At 41.9% G+C, this 24,327-nt stretch overlaps 1 protein-coding gene across 1 annotated transcript in view; it reads left to right on the top strand.

Moving 5' to 3' along the window:
- The window catches only part of Slc30a7 (solute carrier family 30 member 7), a 66,068-nt gene extending 56,056 nt beyond the window's left edge, over window positions 1–10,012 (top strand). Inside the window, exons 10-11 of the mRNA XM_051165495.1 lie at window positions 1,077–1,226; window positions 8,910–10,012. Of these exons, the coding sequence (XP_051021452.1) occupies window positions 1,077–1,226; window positions 8,910–8,957 (198 nt within the window). The 3' untranslated portion in view covers window positions 8,958–10,012. The remainder of the gene's footprint in view (window positions 1–1,076; window positions 1,227–8,909) is intronic.
- The last annotated feature ends 14,315 nt before the right edge of the window (window positions 10,013–24,327 follow it).

Raw genomic sequence — 24,327 nt, 5'->3', positions numbered from 1 at the left:
TGGGGAGCAGGAATGTAATGAAGCTCGTGCTTTAACAAGAGTCTCCTAAGTGGAGAGCATGTTTGGGGAAAAGCTGGCTGAGACTGCTGTCATTGGCAGCAAGGTGGAGGCGAATACACATTTGGGGAGTATTGTTGGAGGTGGGTTGCATTAGTAAAGAGGGAAGGGGTGCTGTCTCACAGCTTGGTATATGTAATGCTGCCGATGAGGCTGAGACTAGGCTGGGAAGGGTCTGAGAGCAGAAAGTTATTCCAGAGCACAATTCTGTTTCTATATAACATATTAAAATTGAAATACTCAGTAGACACTAGCGGGTGCCAGCTAAGTAGCACATCTGCAGTTGTGGGCACTGATTGGCCAGGGAAGTAGCTCGAGTAGAGTGCTGGCCAGCATGTGCACGGGCCAGGTTCTCGGGAGTGGGGCTGTGAGGGTAGAAGAAGGCCTGAAGCAGTGAGATGGCCTGTGGTGAGGCCACACGTGGCTGTGTTGTCACACCCCCAGATTCAGAGCACAGGTGGAAGGGGCAGAGAAGGAGTTAGGGAGCTGCAAACTGAGAAGGGCAGAGGGTACTCATTTTACTCTGACACTATTCTTACCTGCATCTCTTCTCTTTACAAAAACACATCCATTTGGCATCAGTGTTCAAAGTTGTATCTTTAATAAGAGAAGTGTCCCTTTGGCTATTAACCTCTTCAGGGAGCCTTTTCCGGGTAATGGACTCTCTGGTTTCTAAGTTCCTGTTGGTTTCTGTCCTTTATGTCCTCCCCGTTTCTGGGGCCCACTTTCTCCTTCTTTGCCTAGCTCCGTAGCTTGCCTTACATTTGTCTTAGCGATGATGTAAGAGCTGCCTACCAGGGACTCTCAGGTGTCCTGACAGAGTCTGATAAGTGTTACTCCATTCTCTCCCCAGCCTGTCTCAGTGTCACCTGGAACATAATGCGTACTCCATGGGCATTTGTCCCAACCTGTCTTCCTAAGTAGGGGGTCGAGTCCAGCTTTCTGGCTTGCTGCATGATTGTGTTTCGGTGGGAGGGCACTGTCCTGATCTTGACGCTGATGTCTGCCCCGTGTTCCAGGTGCAGCAGTTACAGGGAGTGTACAGCTTGCAAGAACAGCACTTCTGGACACTCTGCTCTGACGTTTACGTTGGGACCTTGAAGCTCATAGTCGCCCCTGATGCTGACGCCAGGTGGATCCTAAGCCAAACACATAATATTTTCACTCAGGTATAACATGTTACAAACCTCTTCTAAGAAACTTACATTTCTCTGTATCTTGTTGCTAGCTTTAAAAATCCATATAAAATATAGGAGCAACTAAAGTAAAATAAGACTAAACATTGTTCTCCAATTAGAGTCAAAATTTAGAAGGTCTTTATTTTCCTCAGTATTTTTTTTTTCCCCTTTCAGTGCTGGGTATTAGTCTGGGGCCTTCTGCTAAGCAGAATTGCTTATTTGAGACATGTATGTCACTGCATATGTATCTCTCTTTTTGTCTCCCTTCACATTTTCAGACATGACTAGTGAAATTCAAGGCATTACATGAAGTAGAGATTTAGCCTTCTGATGAGAGACCCACATGCTTAGGGTCCTTATGGAAGAATTACGGACAGATCTAGTGTTAATTAATTAGGATTTACATAATCCTAATCTTAGATGCATGTAAGACCCAGCTATACTGTGTGCTGGTACCACTCGTTTAGAATTTTAACAGCTTTCTGAGCAGACAGAATTTATAAATGTGCCTCATCTATATCATGCATTCATAACGAAGCCTTCGAGGCCTCCGCACTGTATCTGAGTACTTCTCATCCTGCCTCCATGTTTCGGGGACAAAAGGAGACCAAGGTGGCAGTAAGCTATATGCTGCCTTCTCCAGACCATGGACCTCTCCTTTATGTCTTCTCCCTGTGTCGCCTCCCCTAGAGCTGCTTCTGTCGTTGCATTGGGGCTTCTGTGGCCTCTGGACACCCTGCACGTTCCCGGCTTTGTCACCGCGGGGCTTCTGGCTTTGTCACTCAATCCCGGTTTTCCCTGTGAAGAGGGCTGTGGTTGTCTGTTGGGGATGCTGAGACTGTAACGGCAGGATCAAAGGGAAGCCTCTTGAAGCTGAAACCTGACCTTTGGAAATGGGAGGATATGAATGTTCTGTTTCAGGAACTACATTTGGACTTTTAATATTTCCAGCCTTTTTTATCAGCTAAGGTCCTCAGTAGTTGATTTCGTTCCATGTAGCTACCAGGGGATGCCCTTTGAGGCTAGCAGTGAGGGCATTTAACCTGTTCTGTGGTGGCACACGCCTTTAATCCCAGCACTTGGGAGGCAGAGGCAGGCAGATCTTGTGAGTTCGAGGCCAGCCTGGTCTACAAAGCAAGTCCAGGACAGCCAAGGCAACACAGAGAAACCTTGTCTCGAAAAACCAAAAAACCAAACCAAACCAAAAAGAACCTGTTCCCACCCCACCCGGAGTGGGATCACATCTCAAAAATAGCTTTACTCCTTCCTATGCTTAAGGATTTTAAAGTTTTTTAAAATCTTTAAAAATTTTTGTCACATACCAGAGTAGACTGTTTAGATAACTTATTTCCTTTTCTGCAGTAGTAATGCACGGCTTGCTGCAGCAAATTTCATTTCACGAAATGTAAATTGTTAAATCAGTTCATTTTAAGTTACGTCTTGCTCATAACTCACACTTATCAAAATGAAACCCAGTTTACTGCTTTTTTCTCTTTTTAAATTTTATTTATTTATTCACTTTACATCCCAATTGTAGCCCCTTTCCCTCCTCTCCTACCAGTCCCTTCCTCTCTCCCTCTTCCCCCATATCCCTGCCCAATTACTCAGAAAAAGGGAACCCCCAAACCACCCCCGACCCAGCTCATCAAGTCACTTTGAGGACTGAGCGCATCCTCTTCCCCTGTGGCCTGGCAGGACAATCTCACCAGGGAGGAGTGATCAGAAAGCATGAAAGAAAGTCCATGTCAGAGATAGCTCTCCCTCCCCTAAATAGAGGACCCACATGAAGCCTGAGCTGCCATTGGCTACCTCCGTGTAGGGGGCCTAGGTCCAGTCTATGCTTGGCCCTTGATTGGTGCTTCTTGTGGAGCTCCTGTCACTTTCAGGTCCTTTTCTCCTCCCCACCCCCCACCCCACTTTTCCACAAGACTCCTAGGCTTTGCTCAGTATTTGGCTGTGAGTCTCATGCTTGGTTGATCCTCTCAGAGGACAAGGATTCTAGGCTCCTGTCTGTAAGCATAGCAGAGTATCATTAATAGTGTCAAGGGTTGTCTCTCTCTGATGGGGTGGGTCTTAGGTTGGCCCAGGCATTGGTTGGACATTTTCTCAATCTCTGCTCTGTCTGCTCTGTTTAGTTTAGTTTAGTTTTGGAGACAGGGTTTCACTGTGTAACCTTGGCTATCCTAGACTCCCTTTATAGACCAGGCTGGCCTCAGACTCACAGAGCTCCAGCTGCCTCTGCCTCTGCTAGAATTACAGGCATGCACCACTGTGCCCAGCTTCTATCTGTTCTCTTGAGGGGGACAAATTCACAACCCTTTGGTAACTGAGATGTCCCAGCATGCTGCGAAGCCTGATGACCTCCCCAAGGTACCAAACACAAAATAAATAGATGCAAGAGTAACTATATCAGCTTTGTAAACTCACTGGTGCTTCTCATGTAGCAAGCTTCTAGTCTTGGTAAGAAGGAGGCCTTCTTGCTGAATCTCCCATGTGTTTGTTGAACCCTGGGTGTCGTCCTTACAGCTGATCCAAAGTAAGAATGTAAGAAATGGTCATTGGTTAAAGAATTGTGTCTGTGTAAAAGCTTGTATTAAGATAACTTTAAATTGAAAGAAACAGAAACTAGAGAATTGTACGTTTCTATTTATTACAACTAAGGGGCATTGTCCTACTTAATATCACTTCCGAGAGTCACCATTTCTCTTAAGCTGCTAAGGAGATGGGCTTATGTGTAGCAATGTGGTGTAGGGACGGGAGCTGCTGCAAATCATGTAGGTGCTCAGACTCCTATGGGAACAGTAGTTAGTTGTGACCCAGCATCTAAGCCCTAGGCTTTCTTGTGTGTCAAAGTCTTCTTGTTATCCATCTAAACTAACTTTCAAAAGTTATTATCAGTTGACAGCTGGAGGGATGGAAAGTTTGTGTTTACTTAGAAACAGAACAGAAAGCAAGGCTCTGGAATAGAAGGCATTTCAATGGCCTATGGCTTTTGTTTTCAACTGGCCAAGATCACTTGTTAATCTTTTAATGGTATATTTCACAGTTATAATTACAACCTTAAACTTTTAATATACCTTGTTTTGTTAGAAATAATGTTTGAAGAAAAAAGTCTTAAATGTATTCAAAGAAAGATCTGGAATATGCCTGAGATTCATTATCTTCCTTGGTTCTTCAAAGCACAAAAGACAGCCACGCCTACTACACCGTCTGTCCTGGCAGAACCCCTACTTCATTTCTCAGCTCTCCCTACTATGCCTGTTAAGTCCTAAGCCCCAACTTCCTAAGCCCCCAGCATCCTGAGCCCCCAGCTTCCTGCTTGTGCCTTTTGTGTTCTGTTCTCTGACCTCAAAATAGAAGTGAACAGTTATATCCAGGAAAGAATCAAAAAGCCTCCTCCCAAACACAAGTCGGAGTCCCTAAGTTACAGAAGCCCCACCCCCTCAGCCTCCTCCAGTCTTCTGTGTTCATAACCCTCCCTTTCTCTGCCCAACAGCCTCATTCAGGCTCCTGTTCCCTGCTTGAATGATATGCACAGAAGAAGGGCTCGGCTTCCCATCTCTAAATTGGTTTCTGGTTTTCTACCCTCTCCTACTCTATTTTTTTTTAATGGGCTTGAATGTTTAATGAGTATTAATTTTGTTTGCCTGTTCTGTCTGCAAACTTCTTAGCCATTTTTCTCTTATCTTTATCATATGTATCTAAAGTTCAGGAGGCTGACAACCATGGGATCATGCATATCCGTAGCTTTGCTGTTTTACATTAAACCATATAGTGTAAGTGCTCATTGACTGGGTGGTAGTAGTGGACACAATATTGATAGCATCAGCAATTCTGGCACTGACAGCCCACTAGATGACAGGTACTGTGACAGGAATTAACACATTAATTACCACAGGGTGGTTTTACAGAAAAAGAAACCAGATCCTTTCTTTCTGTTTGTTTAGAGATGCTAAGTAAACATGTTGGTTCTTCTCACTAAGTAGCACAGGCTGGCCTTGAACTTGCTCTGTAACTAGGCCAGCTTCCGAGTTGTTGTCTTGCTGCCTCAGTGGCTCTGCTTCTAGAGCACTGAGATCACAGGTGTGCCGATAACCAGTTACATTGTCATTTCTGTTTTATAATTTAGTCACATTTAATTATATTTCATTAATTCTGTAGTATCTTTTATGGAAAATAGTTGTGTGTGACTTTGTTTTACATTTTAAAAAATTGTATATGTGTGTGTGTGTGTTGCCTGCACGTATGTCTGTGCATCATGTGTGTGCTTGGTGTCAGCAGAGGCCACAAGAGGAGTTACAGATAGTTGTGATCTACCATTTGGGTGCTCTTAACCTCTGGGCTATCTCTCTAGCCCCCCCCCCCTTTTGCATTTTAAAGGGATAAAGATGACATATTTAGTCAAAAAACGCAAGCATAAATGTGTCTATGGCTTTGGCCCATTGAGAATACAAGTATAACAACAATTTCTATAGTCACATTCTTGATTGTTTTTCTACCTTACACAACAAAGAGTATTGCTGGAAGATATTCCAGGCCTGCAGCACCAGGCTAACGTTGGGTGGAGACAGAGCCAGTGACCTCAGAAGGGTTAAAATTGCTAGTTGCCTTTTGCATTCAGGAGGCTGCAGTCTACTGGGATATCTGTTGCCTTTTCCTGTGGTTAAACTCTAGATCACTTTGTATCAGCAGTAGGTCACTTGCCAGAAGAGTTCTTGGAAGTTTGGCTCTCTCTTTACTTGGAAGGAATTTGAAATGAACACTGGGAACTGGAGAACCAAGCTGCCCATCCCACTGGGACAGGTGGATGCAGCAAATGACTGCTTTGTCTTTGCTGTTGGATTGAGCTTTTGTGGAAAGCTGTTATCCCCTCTGGGGACTGATACCAGTTTGAGTAATTAACTCATGATTATGCAAAAATAATTTATCTTGCCCCTTTGTTTTTCTCTTCCCTTTTCATCGCCTTGGGCTACTCATTTCTTATTACTGTCTTCCTCCCCGTGTTCAGACTGGAGTAATGAAAATGGCAGGCAACAAAAGGAACCCAACTGTTTTGCCCATTTTACTTTCATTAGCATTTTGTTTAAAAAGAAAAGATATTAAACAATGTTTGGGCAATATTTTTATGTTCTATTAAGATTACACATATAAGAATTTTGCAGAATAGTTAGTTCCTCCCTCATCCCAGCACCATCTGGACTGAGTTAATCAAATCATAGACTTGTAGTAAATCAGAATAATTTATGATAACAACCTTTGTACTATGTGAAATTTTTTTCTCATACATTCACACACGATCCTGACAACAGTGTCTATTCTAGGGTAGTGGGCTTATTAACTGCTTGATAAGTACTAGACAGTACAGATAAAACTCATGAAAATTTGTAATGCTGATTTTATCAACACTTTCACAGTGAGGAACACTGGGCTTTATTTTTAATTTGTAGGTAAAGATCATAGAAACATGAAGCCCTTCCCCACAAGTCTTTAAACCAAAGTAGTAACTAGTTGGAGGGAGGTAAAGGGCATATTTTCTGTGCTAACAACCTAGGGTCTGTCTAGCTTTTTATTCTACTAGACTAGATCCTAAAGCTAGCTTATGCATTCATCAGTATTGCACAGAACCCTCCTACTTGAGTTCCAGAAAAAACAATCCATAATAGAAATGAGTGTTTCGAGGAGCCTAGCAATTACTGTCATGAGGTCACATTAAAACCCCTTTATCCCTTATGTGTACGTACCCTGTAAAGTAGTAGCAACAATAGTTGTGTTTCTTTTTTCTTCCCTTCCCCCTTGTAGTTAAAAGTAGTTTTTGATTGAAAGAATGAAATTAATAAGATTTTAGTTCATTCAGTAATATTTATTGACCACTTGCTTTGTGTCAGATATTGCTGAAATTTCTGGGAGTCTGGAATGCAAAAGAGACAAATATGTTTCTCCTGGAGAGATTGTATTATAATTATAATGAGGGAACAGAAATAATAAACACACTGAATAATCTTTATGTGATAGTGTAGGTGCTTCCGGAGTGTAGTGGTCATGTGTTGACTTGACACAGTGGCAGGTCTCTGGGTAAGAGTGAAAGGGGAGGAGGCTAGAGGTGTTTCCTCTATGGCATCACCATCTGACAGTGTTTTCTTCTTTTTCTCATTACTGCCTCCTCTCTAGGCCCCGATAGAATATAAACTCTGTGAAGACAAGGCAATTTTTAAATGTTTTTCCTCTTGTTTTTTGTATTCTTAGGTGAGAGATGAGAGACTGTTGCTTGGAAAACAGTAAACACAAAACTAAACACTTGTTAGATTAACAAGTGAATGTGTTATATAAGGTTGTAGAATCAGTGAGGGGTGAGCATCACAATGTCTGGGTAGGGTGTGCTGAGAGTGTCTGTGGCCATCTTAACATGCCTGGTTCCCAGGGGGTCCAGTATAGCTAAGGGGAGTAAATAGGGGGAGGAGTTAACAATGAGATCAAACAGGAAGCCAGGAGCTATATTCCATGGCAGCATGGTGGCCATTGTAAGGACTAAGGGAGATCAACTGATGGACAGTTGGAGGCATAGATGCATGCCTTTCTAATTATATACTGAGAACAATCAGAAATGTGAAAGCCAGGCAACAGGCATTGATAGAATCTAGACAAGAGCTGGTTGAGGTAGGTTCAAAATGATGGAGATAATATAAAACGGTCAAGCTCTATGTTTGGATAATTATTTTGGAGGGAAAGCCACCAAGTTTTATAGGTAGTTGGATTTTGGATGGGAGAAGCAGAAAAATCTTTAGAAGAAGTGGTACTGAGGGTAGGTTAACTGGTTTGATGGTCCTGTGCTGCTTCTTAGATAACCCCAGTATAACTGTCAGGTAGCTGCAAGTTCCAATCTGGACAGACAAACATGGGTGTGAACACATACAAAGGTTGACTTACAGTCTGGCTGTAGAGGTCATTAGAGAACTAGTGTAGATCGTATATGGAATGGTATGAGCAATTTGGAAGTTGCTTGACAGTTTTAAAAAGTAGTGAGAGGTAAAATTAGGGTTGAATGACTACAAGAGCAAAGGAATTAGAGACAGTGGGTCTGAACACATTTTGGGAACTGTGGCTATCCACAGGAGACTGTACCAGGCATGAGGGGATGTTGGGTTAAGTAAGAGTTTTTGTTTTGTTTTAATGGTAGAAGTTGTAGTGTGTTTGAACACTAATAGAAATGATCCAGTTGACAGAATAAAATTGATAATGTAGAAGAAATAGGGGGCAATTTGGAAAGCAAGTAGCAAGCTCTTACCCCAAACTGAACAAATTGGAATTTAAAATGAGTAACCAATTGTTAGTTGTAATTATTAAATAAATTCATATGTTGCCCTAGGAAGATTTAGCCTATGGTGAGCTGCTGTTAGTAGGTGGCTAACTAATCAAGTGCTGTCATGTCCTCTCACAGTGATGGCAAATAGATAACTCTATCTAATAACACAAGGCAGGGTATGTGACTAATGGCATGGATTTTTTTTGGTAGTGGCTTGACAACTTACAATGAAAATAGATTGTTTCTTAGAAGCAGAAGACAAAAATAATTCCATTTTCAAAGACAGATGAGGTGTTGCTTGCTTTCCTACTGCTTTTCTAGAATGTTCATCTGTTACAGGTTTGATGTTCTGATTTCTCTTTCTAACTTTTCAGGCTGGAGTGAGGCAGCTTTATGTACAGATCGACTTTGCGGCGATGTAGTCAGTGAAAAAGAAATCATTTGAGGACCAAAACTTTCCAGTACTGTACAATCCAAAGCATTGTACTACCCAGTGCTCTAAAACAGAGAGGCCGCCACTACAGCCCGGAAGCGCCAAGCAGTGCAGGTAGAGGCAGCTGTGTTCTGGAGACGACAGCCGGATCCTGCCCAGATTGTTGCCTTGTGTGCTTTTCCCTCCAAGCCATTTTGAATCTAAGGGTTCTGGGTTTGTTCTAGGGTGTTGGGTTATCTTCTTCCCTGCTGGGGGCTCTTGCTGACCACTTTCAGCCCATCTTTATCATCCCACCCAGCCAGTGAGAAATTCAGACCGTGGGCCTCCAATCCTCTGAATGTCTTCACTAAAGCTGCTGGACACCACTGCTTTTATTCCCACAAGACCAGTGTTGTTTTTACAAAAGGAACCCATTTTCTATGTAATGTCACAGTTGTTGACGTTCTTCGGTGTAATCATACATTTGTAAAATTGTTTGTACCTTGCAAACTTACGAACCAAACCATATTGGGTTTTCAAAGTGCCTTTGTATCAGAAATATATTTGCCAGCATAGAAATGTACCATCAAAGGTCATATGTATGTTTTTTTAATGGATATTCTGTAATTTGTGCAAAATAAGACTTGCTAGTAAGATATATAATTGTCTTTGTGTATTTCCAGCATAGATTTAAATATATTAAATTTCTTGTCATGTGAAAAATGACATTATTTTGCTTTATAAAAAAACAGTGGAAACATTTACTTTGTGGACTATTTTCAAAAGTGAAAATACATTAGAAAAACTTATTTAGCCCTAAAACATCTGCTACATTACAGATTACTATACAAACCTTCACTTGTCTATGGTAAATTTTCCAGTATCTTTCCTTGCCGTTTTTATAGATTCTATTAATGACAGAAAGAAACACCACAGGGTTGGCAGAAATAATTATGATAGTGTCATTTTATATTGCCATATTGTTTTCAGGTAGCAAGTAGTACAGTTTGTTTTCCTGGTTTTGCTTGCACAAATACAAATTACTTCCAGCAATTCTAGGACAGCATTTGATTGAGTATGAACTGCTATCACTATGGAGCAAATGTGATGCCAGAGAATTCTTTCTAACATGGGCGTCTTTCAAATAGTTGATTCTCTAGGGTCTTGAGTATGTGGAAATAATTGTGATGGGCATGATGATGTGCACTTTTCATCCCAGCACCCCAGAGGCCAAGGCAAGGGAGCTCTGTGAGTTCCAGGCCAGCCTGGTCTACATAGTGAGTTCTAGCACAGCCAGGGCTACACAGAGAGACCCTGTCTCAAATTAAAAGTAAATTGCAATTTGAGATGACAGGTGCTTAACTGTCAAGAATTGTTGGTGTTTTCTGAAGATTTGCTATTCGGGTGAACAGTTGTCCATTACACGTCATTTATCCCAACAAATACTTCCTTTAGTTTAAATAAAGTGATATTGCTAGCAAATTATAAAACAACAGCAACAAAAACAAAACCTTCCAAGGCAGAAGTATTAAGAGACACTTCATCAGTAAGGTGGCAGAATTTGCTGTTGATTTTTTTTTTCACCTGAGATTTTGAGTACCTTTTCTCCTACAATTTATGAACTATTCTGCATGAGGAGAGCTATTACACTCTCAGCTGCAGCAGAATGCCACACAGTGCCCGTGGTGCCCTTTTCATAAATCAAGTTGTAATTTCAAAACCTGTTTGCTTTCTGCCAGGCAGTTCTAAAGCTATGGATCCCTGCAGGAGACTGTGTTTGATTAAAACAAGTGCTGTAGCTTTCAGGAGGGAAAGTACAAGTGGAAGTGGCCTCAGACTGTACTGTTTTTTTGGTTTTTGTTTTGTTTTGTTTTGTTTTTTTTTTCATTTCCATTCTGAGTAGTTGAGCTATCCCAGGATAAGCAGTGGGTTGGGGCATGCTGCTGAAAGTGACAGGTCTAGATGAAGGCCTTTGCACACTAACCGTGGTGACTATTGACATTGCACATGTGGTGTCACATGTGCTATGAGATTTACCAAATTTGCTTTCCGTTGGACCCTGAGTTCCAAGTAGAGTTTTTGTTGGAACATATCATTCTGTTTAACTAGACCCTAGAGCACAAATCATTGTTCAACTAGGCCCTCGGTGCCCAAATCCGTGGATGTTGCTGTGTCCTTTGGCAAGGCATAGAATATATCTGATCTGAAGCTAACTTTGCACTTTGTTCCAAGAGCTTGCCCGCTCGCAACATTTATCAGGTTGACACTCAACACTTTTGCTTAATTAATGTGACCAGAAACAGTTCTTCACAGACAAAGGCTTGTCTTAGTGTTCTTGATACAGATGTATTATTAACAGCTAGCTTCACTAGGAAATGCTACCTGGTTATAGTAATAAAATAAATTTCTAATACTCCTAACATTAGCTAATATTCTTACCAGGAAAAAAAAAAAAAGCAGCCAGTCTGAGTGTAAATTTGCCAATCTATGAATAACCAAAGTTTATTTTTTCTCTGAATAACAAACCTACCTTTTTCAGGGAATGTTTATTTTACTAGATAAACATCCCCAACTAGGTATATTTTTAAAAATTTACTGCATTACTTGTTGAAGAACTTGACCTAAGTCCAGTTTGCTTCTTTTGAAAACTCTGTGTAGGTCTTTCTGAAGGCTAGTTTGTACTTACATGTAGGTGAGCAGTCCCTCACTGTTACACCCTCCTCTTCTGTAGCGGAGGCATGGCAACACATGTCATTGTAATTTCCCTTTACCTAGATTCTTCAAACCTACACACATGTACCAGTAACCAAAATACTGTGACTTCTGTGTGCCTCCTCAGAGCAGCCGAACCATTAGCCGGCTATGTAGCTCTCAGAACTCCCATGATTTTACAGACTAATGTGGGAACCAGCCCGGTGGAGAATGCTGGGATTTCAGAGTAACGCATTACTTACCATAGATTTTCACACCTAAGCAAAGGCTGTGCTGGGAACAGTCTGCTTGCTTCTACCTCTACTTGCAGATGGGAAACCTGAGGTCCAGAAAAGCTGCCATTTCCTTAAATTTTCAGGGTTAAGTGGTGACAAAGCCAAGGCTCAAAACAACCATCCAGTCAAGAGTTCTTTACCCTGCACTGTGCTGCTCCGTGTGACGTTGCCATTCTGTAAATGTGACTAAATATGGCTTGTAAATAAAGAATTCTGACCTCTAAGTTTGGTTCATTAAGGCACTTTATAAATGGAATGTTGTCTCACTTTTTATATATAATTAAGAAGTGTATATTATTTCCATAGTACTTGTTGTGGAATATATTATAGTAATTATTTTTTCTTCTTCCAGAACCAGCCAGCTCTTGGATTGAAAAAGGGGGGGGGGGGGACGGAAGTACTATAAATATTTTTTACTTATGAGTGAATTTGTATTAATTGCCCCAGGCTCAGTCCAGTTTAATGCTGGTTTCCTTTTCTAATTTTGCTTAGATGCTATAAACTGGTTCCTTTCAGATACTAGGCTGTTTCAGAGGTCATGTCATTTCAGCCCTGCCTGCCACACTCTTGTCCAATCACTGGAGAGTGTTTTTACTTTAAATTTATTTCAGAGCTATATACAGGGGACAGTAAACGAGACTTATCTTTTACTTCATTGGGGTAAAGTTTTGAAATCTTAATCAGAACTGCAAATATTAGGCCACTGCTTTTGAACTCTTTGTAAATTCATTGCCTTGGCCAATTTAAGGGTTTTTGTTTTGTTTTGTTTCCCCTTACCAAAAGTCACCTTGTTGAAACATTTTTTTTCCAATTCCTAAGAATTGTAGGGGGAACCTTTTTTTGCTTTTGTTTTTGAATTCTCTGAAGAACATTAAGTTTCATGAAAAACTCTCAAGATATGATTTCCAGAGGCCACCTTGATGATTCAGATCTCTATCATAGAATCAAGAGAGACACAGTGAAAGATTGTGAACTAAGAAGTGTTTGCAGAAATGTGGCAGAGAGGTGTAGTGCTCGTTAAAGGCCAAAGGGGCGGGGCTTCTTTGATGAGCTCATTTGGGCTTATACTTAGCCATTTCTTAACTGTAGATAACACAGAAAACAAGGTGGATATCCTGTACTAAGTAGTTACGTATCCGGGTACTTCGTGGCTTTTCCCATTTTCTCACATTTTTATAAAGAGAATTTTGCATGATTTTATGAATGTAAAATCTAGTTCATGATTCTCACAGCACAAGGAAGGAATCCTTATCTTGGGAGAGTCTGTGGTACAGCAGCAATTCACAGCCTTTTCTGGTAATTATTTTTATAAGCCAGTCAGCAACACACCCAAGACCCAAGAAGCTGTCGCTGTTCCCAGTAGACTCCTGGGAAATCAGCGAACACTCATGGTGCCGTTGCTATGGGAATATTTACGAACTGCCTCCAGCCTGTTTCTTCCTGTGCTCTAAGAGGTCTGCTTTATAACTTGGCCACGGGTCCAAACTCATGCTGGGGGAAATGGCACTAGAATTCCTTAAGCCCATTTAAAAAGCCGGGCGTGGTGGCGCATGCCTTTAATCCCAGCACTCGGGGGCAGAGGCATGTGGATCGTTGTGAGTTCGAGGCCAGCCTGGTCTCCAAAGAGACTCTAGGACGGCCAAGATATGAACCCTGTCTCGAAAAACAAAAAGAAAAAAAAAAAAAAGCAAAGAGAGAGTTTAGTTTGAAGTCATGATGGAGCTACTCTACTCACTGCAGACACTAAAGAGTGTCCTCTGTGCCAGCATGAAGAGTGCCTGCCCTTAAGGACATCACTGGGGAATTGTCTGTCAAGAAGCACACTTCAATTTTCAGAAGGTTCAAGTGGTCTCTGATTTACAACAGTACAGTTTACGTAAAGCTTTTCAATAGAAGAAATCTAATTCATAAACATGAGCCTGTACTTTCACCACAGCTTTGAAAATGAATTTGTAATTTTGACCATGATGGTGGAAAAATAAAAAACAAAAAGAATTCTTACATATGCCTTTATACCCCCAACTCAGTGGCTTGTGCTTACATGCTCATGAGATATTCAGCTACCAGTAACTCTTGGTAGATAACAGCAGACACAAACTGAAGCTGGAACTCACTGCTGAGACATCGCAGCAGCTCTGCTGTTTTATAGACTGGATCTCTGTCCGTTCTGTCCATCCCCTCACCCCACCCTCGACCCCACCTCCAGGTAGTAAGTTACTCAGTCTTTGCCATGTTGTTGGGGATTTGGTAAAATGGAGACTGCACTATGACCTTCTGGGCTGCACTGCCACACTGGGGATCGTGCTGCCTCCTGTATTTGGGTGGAGAATTGCCATGCTGCTGTTGCTATCAGGATAGTCCACTCTCCCTGGGTGTCTTGTCATCCAAAAGTCTTTCAGAGGTATTCCTTGAAGGTGCTTCTATGAAAACACTATGTGTATTAAGTGACTTAAATGTCCCTAGAATACATTTACCTTTTTGTCTTTGTTTCCCTTCAACTAGGCTTTGTATATTTTCTCCCCTAATTTGGAAATAATGTGATGGAAGAGTTGCCAGATGCCTTCTTCATATATCCGGAACGCCCACACGGCTCACTTCCCTGCCCGTAATGGTTGTAAACATATGGCCAATTCTGGACTTGGAGTTGATCCTTTTGGTGACGATGACGCATCGAAACATTTCTAAAAATGTTTACACACAAGCCTAGGTAGGAATGTCACATTTAAGGGGCTTGGGTGGTTTGAAAATGCTACAGGGAACAATTGCCCAAGTGCACTACAACAGATCCGCAATGTTACCTTTCATTTTTTTCTACTTGCGCGCATTCACATATGTATTTTGTTTAACCGCAGTGTGTTTAAAAATGATCATAAACAGCTGTATTGAAACTGTTTTCAATTAAATTTCTGTTTAAAAGTCTTCCCGAGTCATGCCTCTGAGTTGAACAGACCTGAAGGAACCCTTGCCAGTTTTCCAGGAGAGGAGATGCTAAGGCGTCTTCACATTGCCCAGAAGCTCCTCCTACATACTCTACTTTTAGCTCAAATCCTTTTCTTGGTCATGCTTGAGATTCCACTAGCAGCGTTGCCTTGTGCTTACCTCACTCTGTACGGATGGCTGCGCCTGACATGAAGCTGACTGCACATCTCATACCAGCCTCCATGACCCTTCCAAAGCTTCCCCGCTTGTCAGCAGTGATTCCTTTCTAAGATGCTTTTTGCCAGGTATGATGGTATGCGTCTCTAATCTCAGTTCCCAGGTGGGTCTCTGTGAGTTTGATGCCAGTCCAGTCGGCATAGTTTCAGTACAGCCAGGGCTATAAATTAAGACTCTGTCTCTAAATAAATAAATAATTTTTAAGAGGAACATTTTTTTCCTCTACAAAAATCCAAAGCCATTTTGTCACAGGGAATCTTCTCAGGACAGCCTCTTTGCTGTCCTGCCTGTCCTGTTGGGACAGCCGCAGCTGTGTCCTCTCAAGATTCTCAAGGGTGGACCTGTGCTGCTTGCAGTGTCTTGAGCCCACAGCTCCTAGCCCTCTGGTTTCACTTCTGTTTGGGCAGAGTTTTGTAAAGGCCATCAGTGGTACATCTGTCATGCTCACAGCAGAGCTGCCAACATACAAAACCGGAATAGAAATACAATTTTCCTATCCAAATTGCTTCTGAGTGACCATTTTATTCAGAATTTATAGAATCTTGAAACTGACACACAGCCACCTCTGCTTCCTGAACCTCCTATCACAAAGTCCTTCCCTTCCTTTGAAATCCTTGGAATTCTCCTTTTCCATTCCAGGACTACTAATGGGTTCCAGGACTTGGCTGAAGGCAGAATTGCATGTGAGAACTGCACATCTTCCCATCTAGTCCCAGCTTTGTCCTAAACATCCCAGCCCCTCACACCAACACTGAATGAACTGGCTCCTTGGCAGGGAATAAGAGGCCTCCACTGGGCTGGTCTTTCACTTGCTCACCTTGCTGCCCTGCTGCACACAGCACTGTTTCTGGCTAGGTCTGGAGCACCTGTCAGGGAATGTCTACCTTTGCTGTGATACCTGGAATTAGCCTCTAAGTCAGTCACAGTCCACAGTGGCCTGTGAACAGTTGCTACAACCTTTTCAGCAGACATAAGCCAAATGTAAACAGAATGGCAGCAATTTACCCTTTTGCATTCTATTTCAGGGGAAAAAGAGAAAATTAACATTGAACATTGTCAGCCCAACTACTCTACCTCCAATCTTAAAAACAAACAAACAAAACAACAACAACAACAACAAAAACCCCAAAAACTACCAGTGGGGCTGAAGAAATGGTTCAGTGGCTAAGAGTAGCGCTCTTTCAAAGGATCCATGTTCAATTCTCCACACCCAGGTGTTGCTCACAGCCATCTTTAATTCCAGTCCCGGGAGATCTGGTGCCCTCTTCTACCCTCCATGGATACTGCATGCATGTAGTCCATGACTGCATATCTCATACCAGCCTCCATGACCCTTCCAAAGCTTTCTCACTTGTCAGCAGTAATTCCTTTCTAAAATAATTTTTTAAGTATACCATGAAATTCATGCTTTCCTGTGTCGGCAACATTGACCATTCACGCTGATGAGGCACCACTAGAATACATACAGGCCAGCACGGTAGGCAATCAAAATGTACTGGAGAAAAAGAAAAACAAGCTGGAGAGACGGCTCAGTGGATTAAAAGTTTGCTGAACAAGCATGGTGTCATGAGTTCAGATCCCACTAGCTACATAAAAACCTGGGCATGCGGGGGGAGGGCGGGGCGGGGAGTCTGCTCAAACTATTGCACTAACCAACGACAATACAAGTAGTAAACATTGAACCGCTACTCTGATCTACCCAATGGACAGGACAGTCTCCACAGTTATGTGGAGAGCGGGGACTGACTTTGACATGAGCTCTGCTGCTCCATATTTGACCACTTCCCCTTGGTGGGGAGGCCTGGGGGCATTCAAAGAAGGAATAAGCAGGCTACAAAGATGAGACTTGATAGCCTATGACCATATAGTGGGGGTGGAGGCCCCGCTCAATCTTAGACCTAGGGGAGGGGAATAGGGTGAAAGTGGGAGGGAGGGAGGACCGGGAGGAGGATACAAGGGATGGGATAACAATTGAGTTATAATCTGAATAGATAAAATTAAAAATAAAAAAAACCTGGGCATGACCAGAAACTGATACCTGTAAACCAGCACAGAGAAGGATCACTGGGGTTCATTAACTACCAACCTGGCTTCAAGTTGAGTGAGAGACTGTCTCAAAGGAATAAGCCAGACACCCAATGTCTTCCTCTGACTTCCACGTGAGTTCATATACCATATTACATACATCCAACACAAAAAGAATTCTTTTTAATGGGAAATTTAAGTCTTTGAAAGTAGTACTGTATGAATTACTATGGTGACCCCTATTTTTTGTCTGTAGGCCAGCTATTGCTAAACTTAAAAATAAGACAATACAAAGCTTAAAAACATTCCAAATGGTATTTCCTGAATATTGGCAAGTGATATTATCCTTGAAAGTGTAACATTTTGTAAACAGATTAATTTATTTTCAGTGTAAGCATAGGATAGTTTCACGGCTATTTTAATACAATTTTGCAACTTTTAGAAATGTGAGAATCTAAAATTCTAAGTAAAATAGGGACTACCTGACAGCCTCACCCTAGGCAGTGAGTTACATCACTGGTTCAACTTCACAGGAATGCTCTACGTCATGAGACTTCCCCTTGAGTAGTAACTGCTATAAAGGTCACTGTGGTGCCTGATAGCCAGCAGCTACAGAAAGCACCATGAGCTTCAACTTGTGGAGAGGGCAGGTTTTCAGATTGGAAAAAGCTATGGAGAGAGAGAGAGAGAGAGAGAGAGAGAGAGAGAGAGAGAGAGAGAGAGAGAGAGAGAGAGAGAGAGAGAACAAATTTCTCCTCCCCTTCCACATGGGTAAGGATGCCGTCCCAGCCAGGAAAGTATGAGATGAAGAGTAATCAGAGCAGCAGGTTCCTGGCTAGAGGATGAATACGGGAAAGGAAGCCCAGGTGAGAACTGTGAGGTAGGGGAAAGACTGAGGGGCACAGAAGCCCAAAAGAACCATGGAAATAACTTTATGAACCCCAAGGATCACCTTCATATCATCAATGCTTCGATGTTGTTCCTACTTAGCATACTAAGAAGCCCTGTCCAGCTTCCCAAGTTTCAGACCGAGTAGAACAAACTACCCAGGGCCAGACCTCATCTTTGGCCAGTGGATAGCCAAGACAGACTAGCAGCCACACCCTGCCCTCCACCACACTGCTCGCTTATTAGAACAGAAAGGCCGACTTGGAATCCCGTATATGATATTGAGAATGTCCAAGCTGATTTCCAGGGAGTTGGCCATGCACTGTAACAACATCAACGTTGGAGTAACCTAATAAAGACCTCAATGTAGCCACTACAAAAATGCACAATCCCCTCCCCCATTCATACTAGAAAAAGCAGACATGTAAACACATGTCTTCCTATTCAAAGGACAGAGGAACAGCAAATTTTGTTAAATGTATGATTAAACATTATTTGTGACTCATAAAAAATAAATAAAAATGCACAATCACACAATCAAATACTCTTATAACAAAAGCTAATACAAGAAACTAGAGATTAGGGCAGGGGAAATGGCTCAGTGGCTACAAGCTACTGTTCTTGCAGAGGACCCAGGAATGGTTCCCATGTGATGGCTTCACAGTGGTCTGTAACTCCAGTTCCAGGGGATCCAACATCCTTTTCTCTCCTCTGTGGTCTCCTACATACAATTCAGTTGTACACCCATACACATTAAAAAACAAACGAACAAAAAAAAAACAACTTTTAAAAAATGAAAATTTAGGACAGTAAGCCAAACTTTAAAAGCATATAGAATGAATTCAATAGCAGTATAAAAGAAACAAGAGTCAATAACCTTGAAGGCAGATCTGAAAAATAACCCACTCAGAACACACAAAACATTTTAAGAATGAAACAACAGAAACAGAACAGAGCTCAGAGACTTGTGGGTAAAGAAATGTCTGCTACTATTATCAGATTCATCAGTGATCAAAAGAGAGGATAAAGCACTCAGTGCAAAAAAAATACTTGAAGAATGGCTGTATACCTCCCAAGTTTGCTGACATAAAAGTATAAACTCCAAACTGCCACACCGTATGGAAGACTTTCAATCAAAATCTTACAGTTATCACTGCAAGTACCAATAAGATCACGTTATCACATATGTGAAAAAGCAAAGGAGCAAGAACACAAACTTTAAAAAGAAGTGAAAGGAAGCACATTACCTCTTTTTAAGATTTGACCCAAAACAAAAAATCAAGGGGGTGTGACACTGTGCCGCCTGTCTGAACAGAGACCAATGGGCACACAGGAATTGCATTTAAGCTGAATTTTACTAGAATCTGTGATCTGAGAAGGTGGCAAATTAACATCCTTTAAATAAACACCCTCATGTCTAGTTCTCAGCGAGCAGTGTTTGGGGAAGGGGGGCAGAGAACCAGATAGAGCTGTGTTGTAAGAGACGAGCAGGGACTCACATGCAGTAATGTAAGAATGCAAAAATGAAGTGCCATTTTGGCTGTCATTTTGGTTTGTATTAAGTCACTCTTGTCATCACTAGCATATGCAATATGGGGGGTACTTTATTTTGTGTTACAGTTCGGGGGACTGTCCATCCTGGTGTGGGTGGCACCGTGGCAGAACCAGCTCCTTGTCCATGGAGGCATGAGGCTGATTGCTCACATCTTGGCGGGTTGGGGAAAGGGAAAGGAAAACAATGGTGTTTGGGTATCATCTTCCTCCTTTTCCCCTTTAGGTTCTGCCCTGAACTCAAGTCTATGGCACTACTCATATTCACGGCTTCTTCCCTCACTGGACCTCATGTGACCATCCCTGCAGACACACCCAAAGTACACCTCCCCGATGCCCTAGGCGTTTCTCAATGCAGCCATGCCAATAATCAATATTGATATCATAAGCAATTAAAAATGTATTAATTTTTCAGATTTTCATACATGCATACAATGTATTTGATCACATTTGACTGCCACTGCCTCCCTTCAACGCCTTGTGGATATTTCCCATGTCCCCTTCCCGACTTGCCCAATTTGTGCTGCTCACATACACATGGGTATGTCATTCATAGTGGAGCATGGGCAACCCACCAGGGACTACACCCCTAAATAAAATTTAGTCTCCCTCCCCTAGTAGTTCATAACCATCAATAACTCTTAGGCTAGGGTGGGGGCTCCCCATCTATGTTGGGTGACTAGCTAGATTGTGTACAAACAACCACAGCTGGCACAAACTCATGGGTGCGAAGATCATGTCCAAAAGACAGTTTAAGCTGATCCTTTCTCTATCTCTGACTCTTTGAATATTTTTGTTCCCTGAGCCTTGGCTGTGAGAAAGTATAATACAAATGTCCCATTATGGCTGAGAGCTCTACATGTACTTGCTTTTGCAGTGTGACTAGTGGTGAATCTCTCTATTAACCATTGTAGAGGAACCTTGAGCAAGAACAAGGCTTGCCTGGCAACACACATGCACAGAACGGGGCTTTCATGTAGAGTCAGTCTGAGACCTACCTGGACATGCCAGGGCAAGCCAGAGACTGACTGCCCAGGCTGGCGACCTCATGATGGGAACCAGCAACAGCATGCAGTATGGGAGTCAATGGGACACTGGGAGGGGGGTTATAAATGCAAGCACTATTTCAGCAATAAAGCAGTCTGCTTCTGCCTTCCTACCAGACTTCCAGAGTCTGTGTCCTTGACTACCTGCACCAGCTCATGCCCCCCCTGCCCCACCCCCAAGGGTGGTCCTGGACATTGGGTCCCAGCAACAAACCATGCACTACACAAGGACTTTTCTCTGATAAGAACTGAGAGTTACAATTGACGACGGGTATAGAAATACCTATTTAGCCAGGCAGTGATGACACACATCTTTAATCCCAGCACTTGGGAAGGCAGAGGCAGGCAGATCTCTGAGTGAGTTCGAGGCCAGCCTGATCTACAAATCAAGTCTGGGACAACCAAGGCTATATCACAGAGAAACCCTGTCTCGAAAAACCAACCCACCCACCCACCAACTAAAAAAGAAATACCATTTTAAAACGTAATTTTATACTGTGTCTATTTAGCAAAATAATAGCAGTAGTTTCACCCATGGAGTACATGAGCTTCCTGCCTGGTACAAGACAAGAATTTCTACTGTGGAGCAGGCCTTAAATCCAATCAGAAAATGGTTTTTATCCGTATAACATTCATGCCACTATTGCACCTACAAACATGTCTTGCTAGGCCAGTCAACAGGCAGTTTCTTAGAGAAGTAAATGTACTCCTACCATCTGAACTAGAAAGCCCACTTCTAACTCTTCTAGAACAACCACACGAAAGCCTGTATGTGAATGCTTTAACACTTGTCATTATTATTACAAAAGCCTGTATGTGAATGCTTTATCACTTGTCATTATTACTACAAAGTAGAATGTAGAACTTAAATATCTCTTCGATGATCACTAAGCAAACTGCAATCTCTCCATACAAAGAACTCTGCAAACCAGTTAAGAGAAATATAACCCTTGATACCCGGAACAGCTTGCATAAATCTCAAGAACACCATGCTCTGGAAACCAGTCTTGGTTTTGTTTTTGTTTTTTGTTTTTTGTTTTTTTTTTTTTGATGTACTCAAAAAGGCAAAACTGGTTTCATGGATTTACAGTTGGGGCAGAAGGGCAAATGGACAGAGAAAACTGATTCTTGGTGATGGAACTGTTGTGTATCAAGACTCTAAGGAGCCTCCCTGTATCATAATTTTGATACATTGGAAAGCAGGGAAAACACTTCCCTAGCATGTACAAGGCCAAGGCTGTGCCATCAAATGTTCTCTACCCAAGTACTGCAAAAGCAAAAGCAAATCAAGACCAAAATCCAAGACAACAAAAACCATTAAAAAGCTAAAAACTACTAAATAAACACCAAATGTATATGCCTGTAGGAACCAGGGCCGACTGGGCTGTCTGCCTGTCTTGCTGTTTCATATCCTGTTTCTAGCAGCTTCCATGTCTGTGTTTATCTTGGTTAGCTAGTCATGTTTACTGCTCTGAGAACGCACCCCTCCCTTCCTCGAGACTTGTCCTCCTGTGTGCAATCACCTCTTGAGGGATTTCACCTGGGGGGGGGGGAGGATTCCTGTTTTGCTGCCTATAAGAAGGCTCTTTGGAACTCTGGAGGGAGAGACCGAGAATAAACCGCTGCTGCGGCTGCTGCTCTCTTAGCACGAAGGACCCGCTGTGATGTGTGTGTGTGTGTGTGTGTGTGTGTGTTACCGCGGTGGCGCGGGCGCCACAATGCCTTTGTAATATCTATATTTTAACCTTGGGGTTTGAGGACAGTAGACACTAACACTGATCATCTCTCTCTTCATACTGCCAAGATTTTTCATCTTACAATTCAATTATACTGAGATTAATACAGATTTGCCAAATTGAGAAATAAACATACCTAAATTTTAATTTCTAATTACATTTGCCAAACTCCCATCCTACAAGCACTCTTGCTGGCTTTTCTAAGTAATTTGGCTTTCATCAGTTTTAACTGACAGGTGTAGTTTTTTTTTTGTTGTTTGTTTGGTTTTTTTTTACTTATTCTGCTTGATCATACTGATCAATGTATTGATATGTTTACTAAATTTGCCTGCCATCTCCATTTTTCCTGTTCTACATCTCTCCCCCTTATCCGCCCCCTCCTCACCTACCTATATATTTGATATTGGAGCTATTGAGATGGCTCAGCAGGTAAAAGTGCTTGCTGCAAAACCTAACAACCCCCACAATCCACTTCAACAAGCTGTCCTCTCACCTCCAAACAAGCACTGGCGCGCGCGCGCGCACACACACACACACACACACAGTGTCTCTTCTTCACAAAAAGTACAGAAACTTTTAAAACTACTTAATATTAGGCCATGACATTATGATTCTGAATAGTTTTCTCCCTTTAGTCGTCTTCTTCCTTAGGTTGGACAGTTTCTCTTCCTCTGTACTTTTGCCAATTTGTTTTTTGGTTTTTGTTGTCTGCATCTCTTGGATGATGGTCTCATTATATTCATTCATTACAATCACCTTTGTTTTACATCCATGCACAGTTCTATAGTGCTGATCTCTTAGATCTACTAATTCCAAAGTCTAGGCTATGTTTGCATCTCCATTACCCAGCATTCTTCCTTTCTGGTCATAAAACCATGCCTCATACTGTGTTCAACAGCCACTGTTGATATTATGCTGCTTTTTGTTACCAAATTCTGAATGATCTTAAACTTTGTTCTAGCAGACATTAAACTATTTATCACCTTCATCTTATGGGGGCCTAAAACGTGACATTAAGGACGCCCTGTCCTTAGTGTAGTCCCAAGGCTGGTCTTTACTAGCACATGACCATTCTGGGCTTCTGACAGAAAGCTCACAGATGTATCAAGCCCTTCTAACTTGTCAGAATTCAAACTTGAAGCTGTCTTCTCTGGCAATAGAGAGCAATGCCTGTTTCTTTAGGCCCTTGGCCTGGCTTCTCACCTGGATCCTTGCATCTTCCTACACACATACAAAATAATGATGTGAGAACGTAGGACACACACATTAGACGACTTAGCACTCCAGATCATCTTAATTTGTAAAGGTTCCTTCTTCCGTTTCTAGCTTGCTTTGGAGCCCACAGTTCCATCCATTTAGCATCTCATGCTGGCACACCACCACCTTGGTTGAACTGAGGTCTGGGAATGCCTCAACAGGAAAAGTCAATAGGCAGAATTCTCAGCCTGCTCTGTGACTCCCCAGTGACTTTCAACAATCACACACTGTAACAGAGTTTACAACTGGAGGGGTGGGAGCTATTCAACTACCAAACGTAGAAATCCTTTATTTTTTAAATTGTTAAAATCTGAAGAAAACAATATAGAACTAACATAGCTCTTAGCTCTTTCTCTTGTTTGCACAACAGTCTAAAAAGGGAATGTATGTACACATTAAAATATTTTACCCTAAATGAAATGTTGAAATAGTTTCTAGCTAACACATATATAATACCAGAAAGTAGGAAAAATTTCAACCAATATTCATGAATATATTGACCAAAACTGTCAAGTTGCTTAGGCTATGGAAATACTCATGACTTGAACTAACACACTAGTGTGTAATGAAGCTACTTTTATTGCAGACCAACAAAGGTATAGCACTTTATGGTTATTAAACACATGAGTCATTTTAAATTGATAAGGGTATAGTGAGTGCTTATCCATGTGTACATGTGTACACATTGGGTGTCCTCTTCCTCTGCCTTGCTCCACTATTATTATTTTTTTATT

Source organism: Acomys russatus, chromosome 23 (assembly GCF_903995435.1).
Source record: "Acomys russatus chromosome 23, mAcoRus1.1, whole genome shotgun sequence".
NCBI lineage: Eukaryota > Metazoa > Chordata > Mammalia > Rodentia > Muridae > Acomys > Acomys russatus.
The sequence above is the reverse complement of the archived record's forward strand: the minus strand, read 5'-3'. Positions and strand labels throughout refer to the sequence as shown.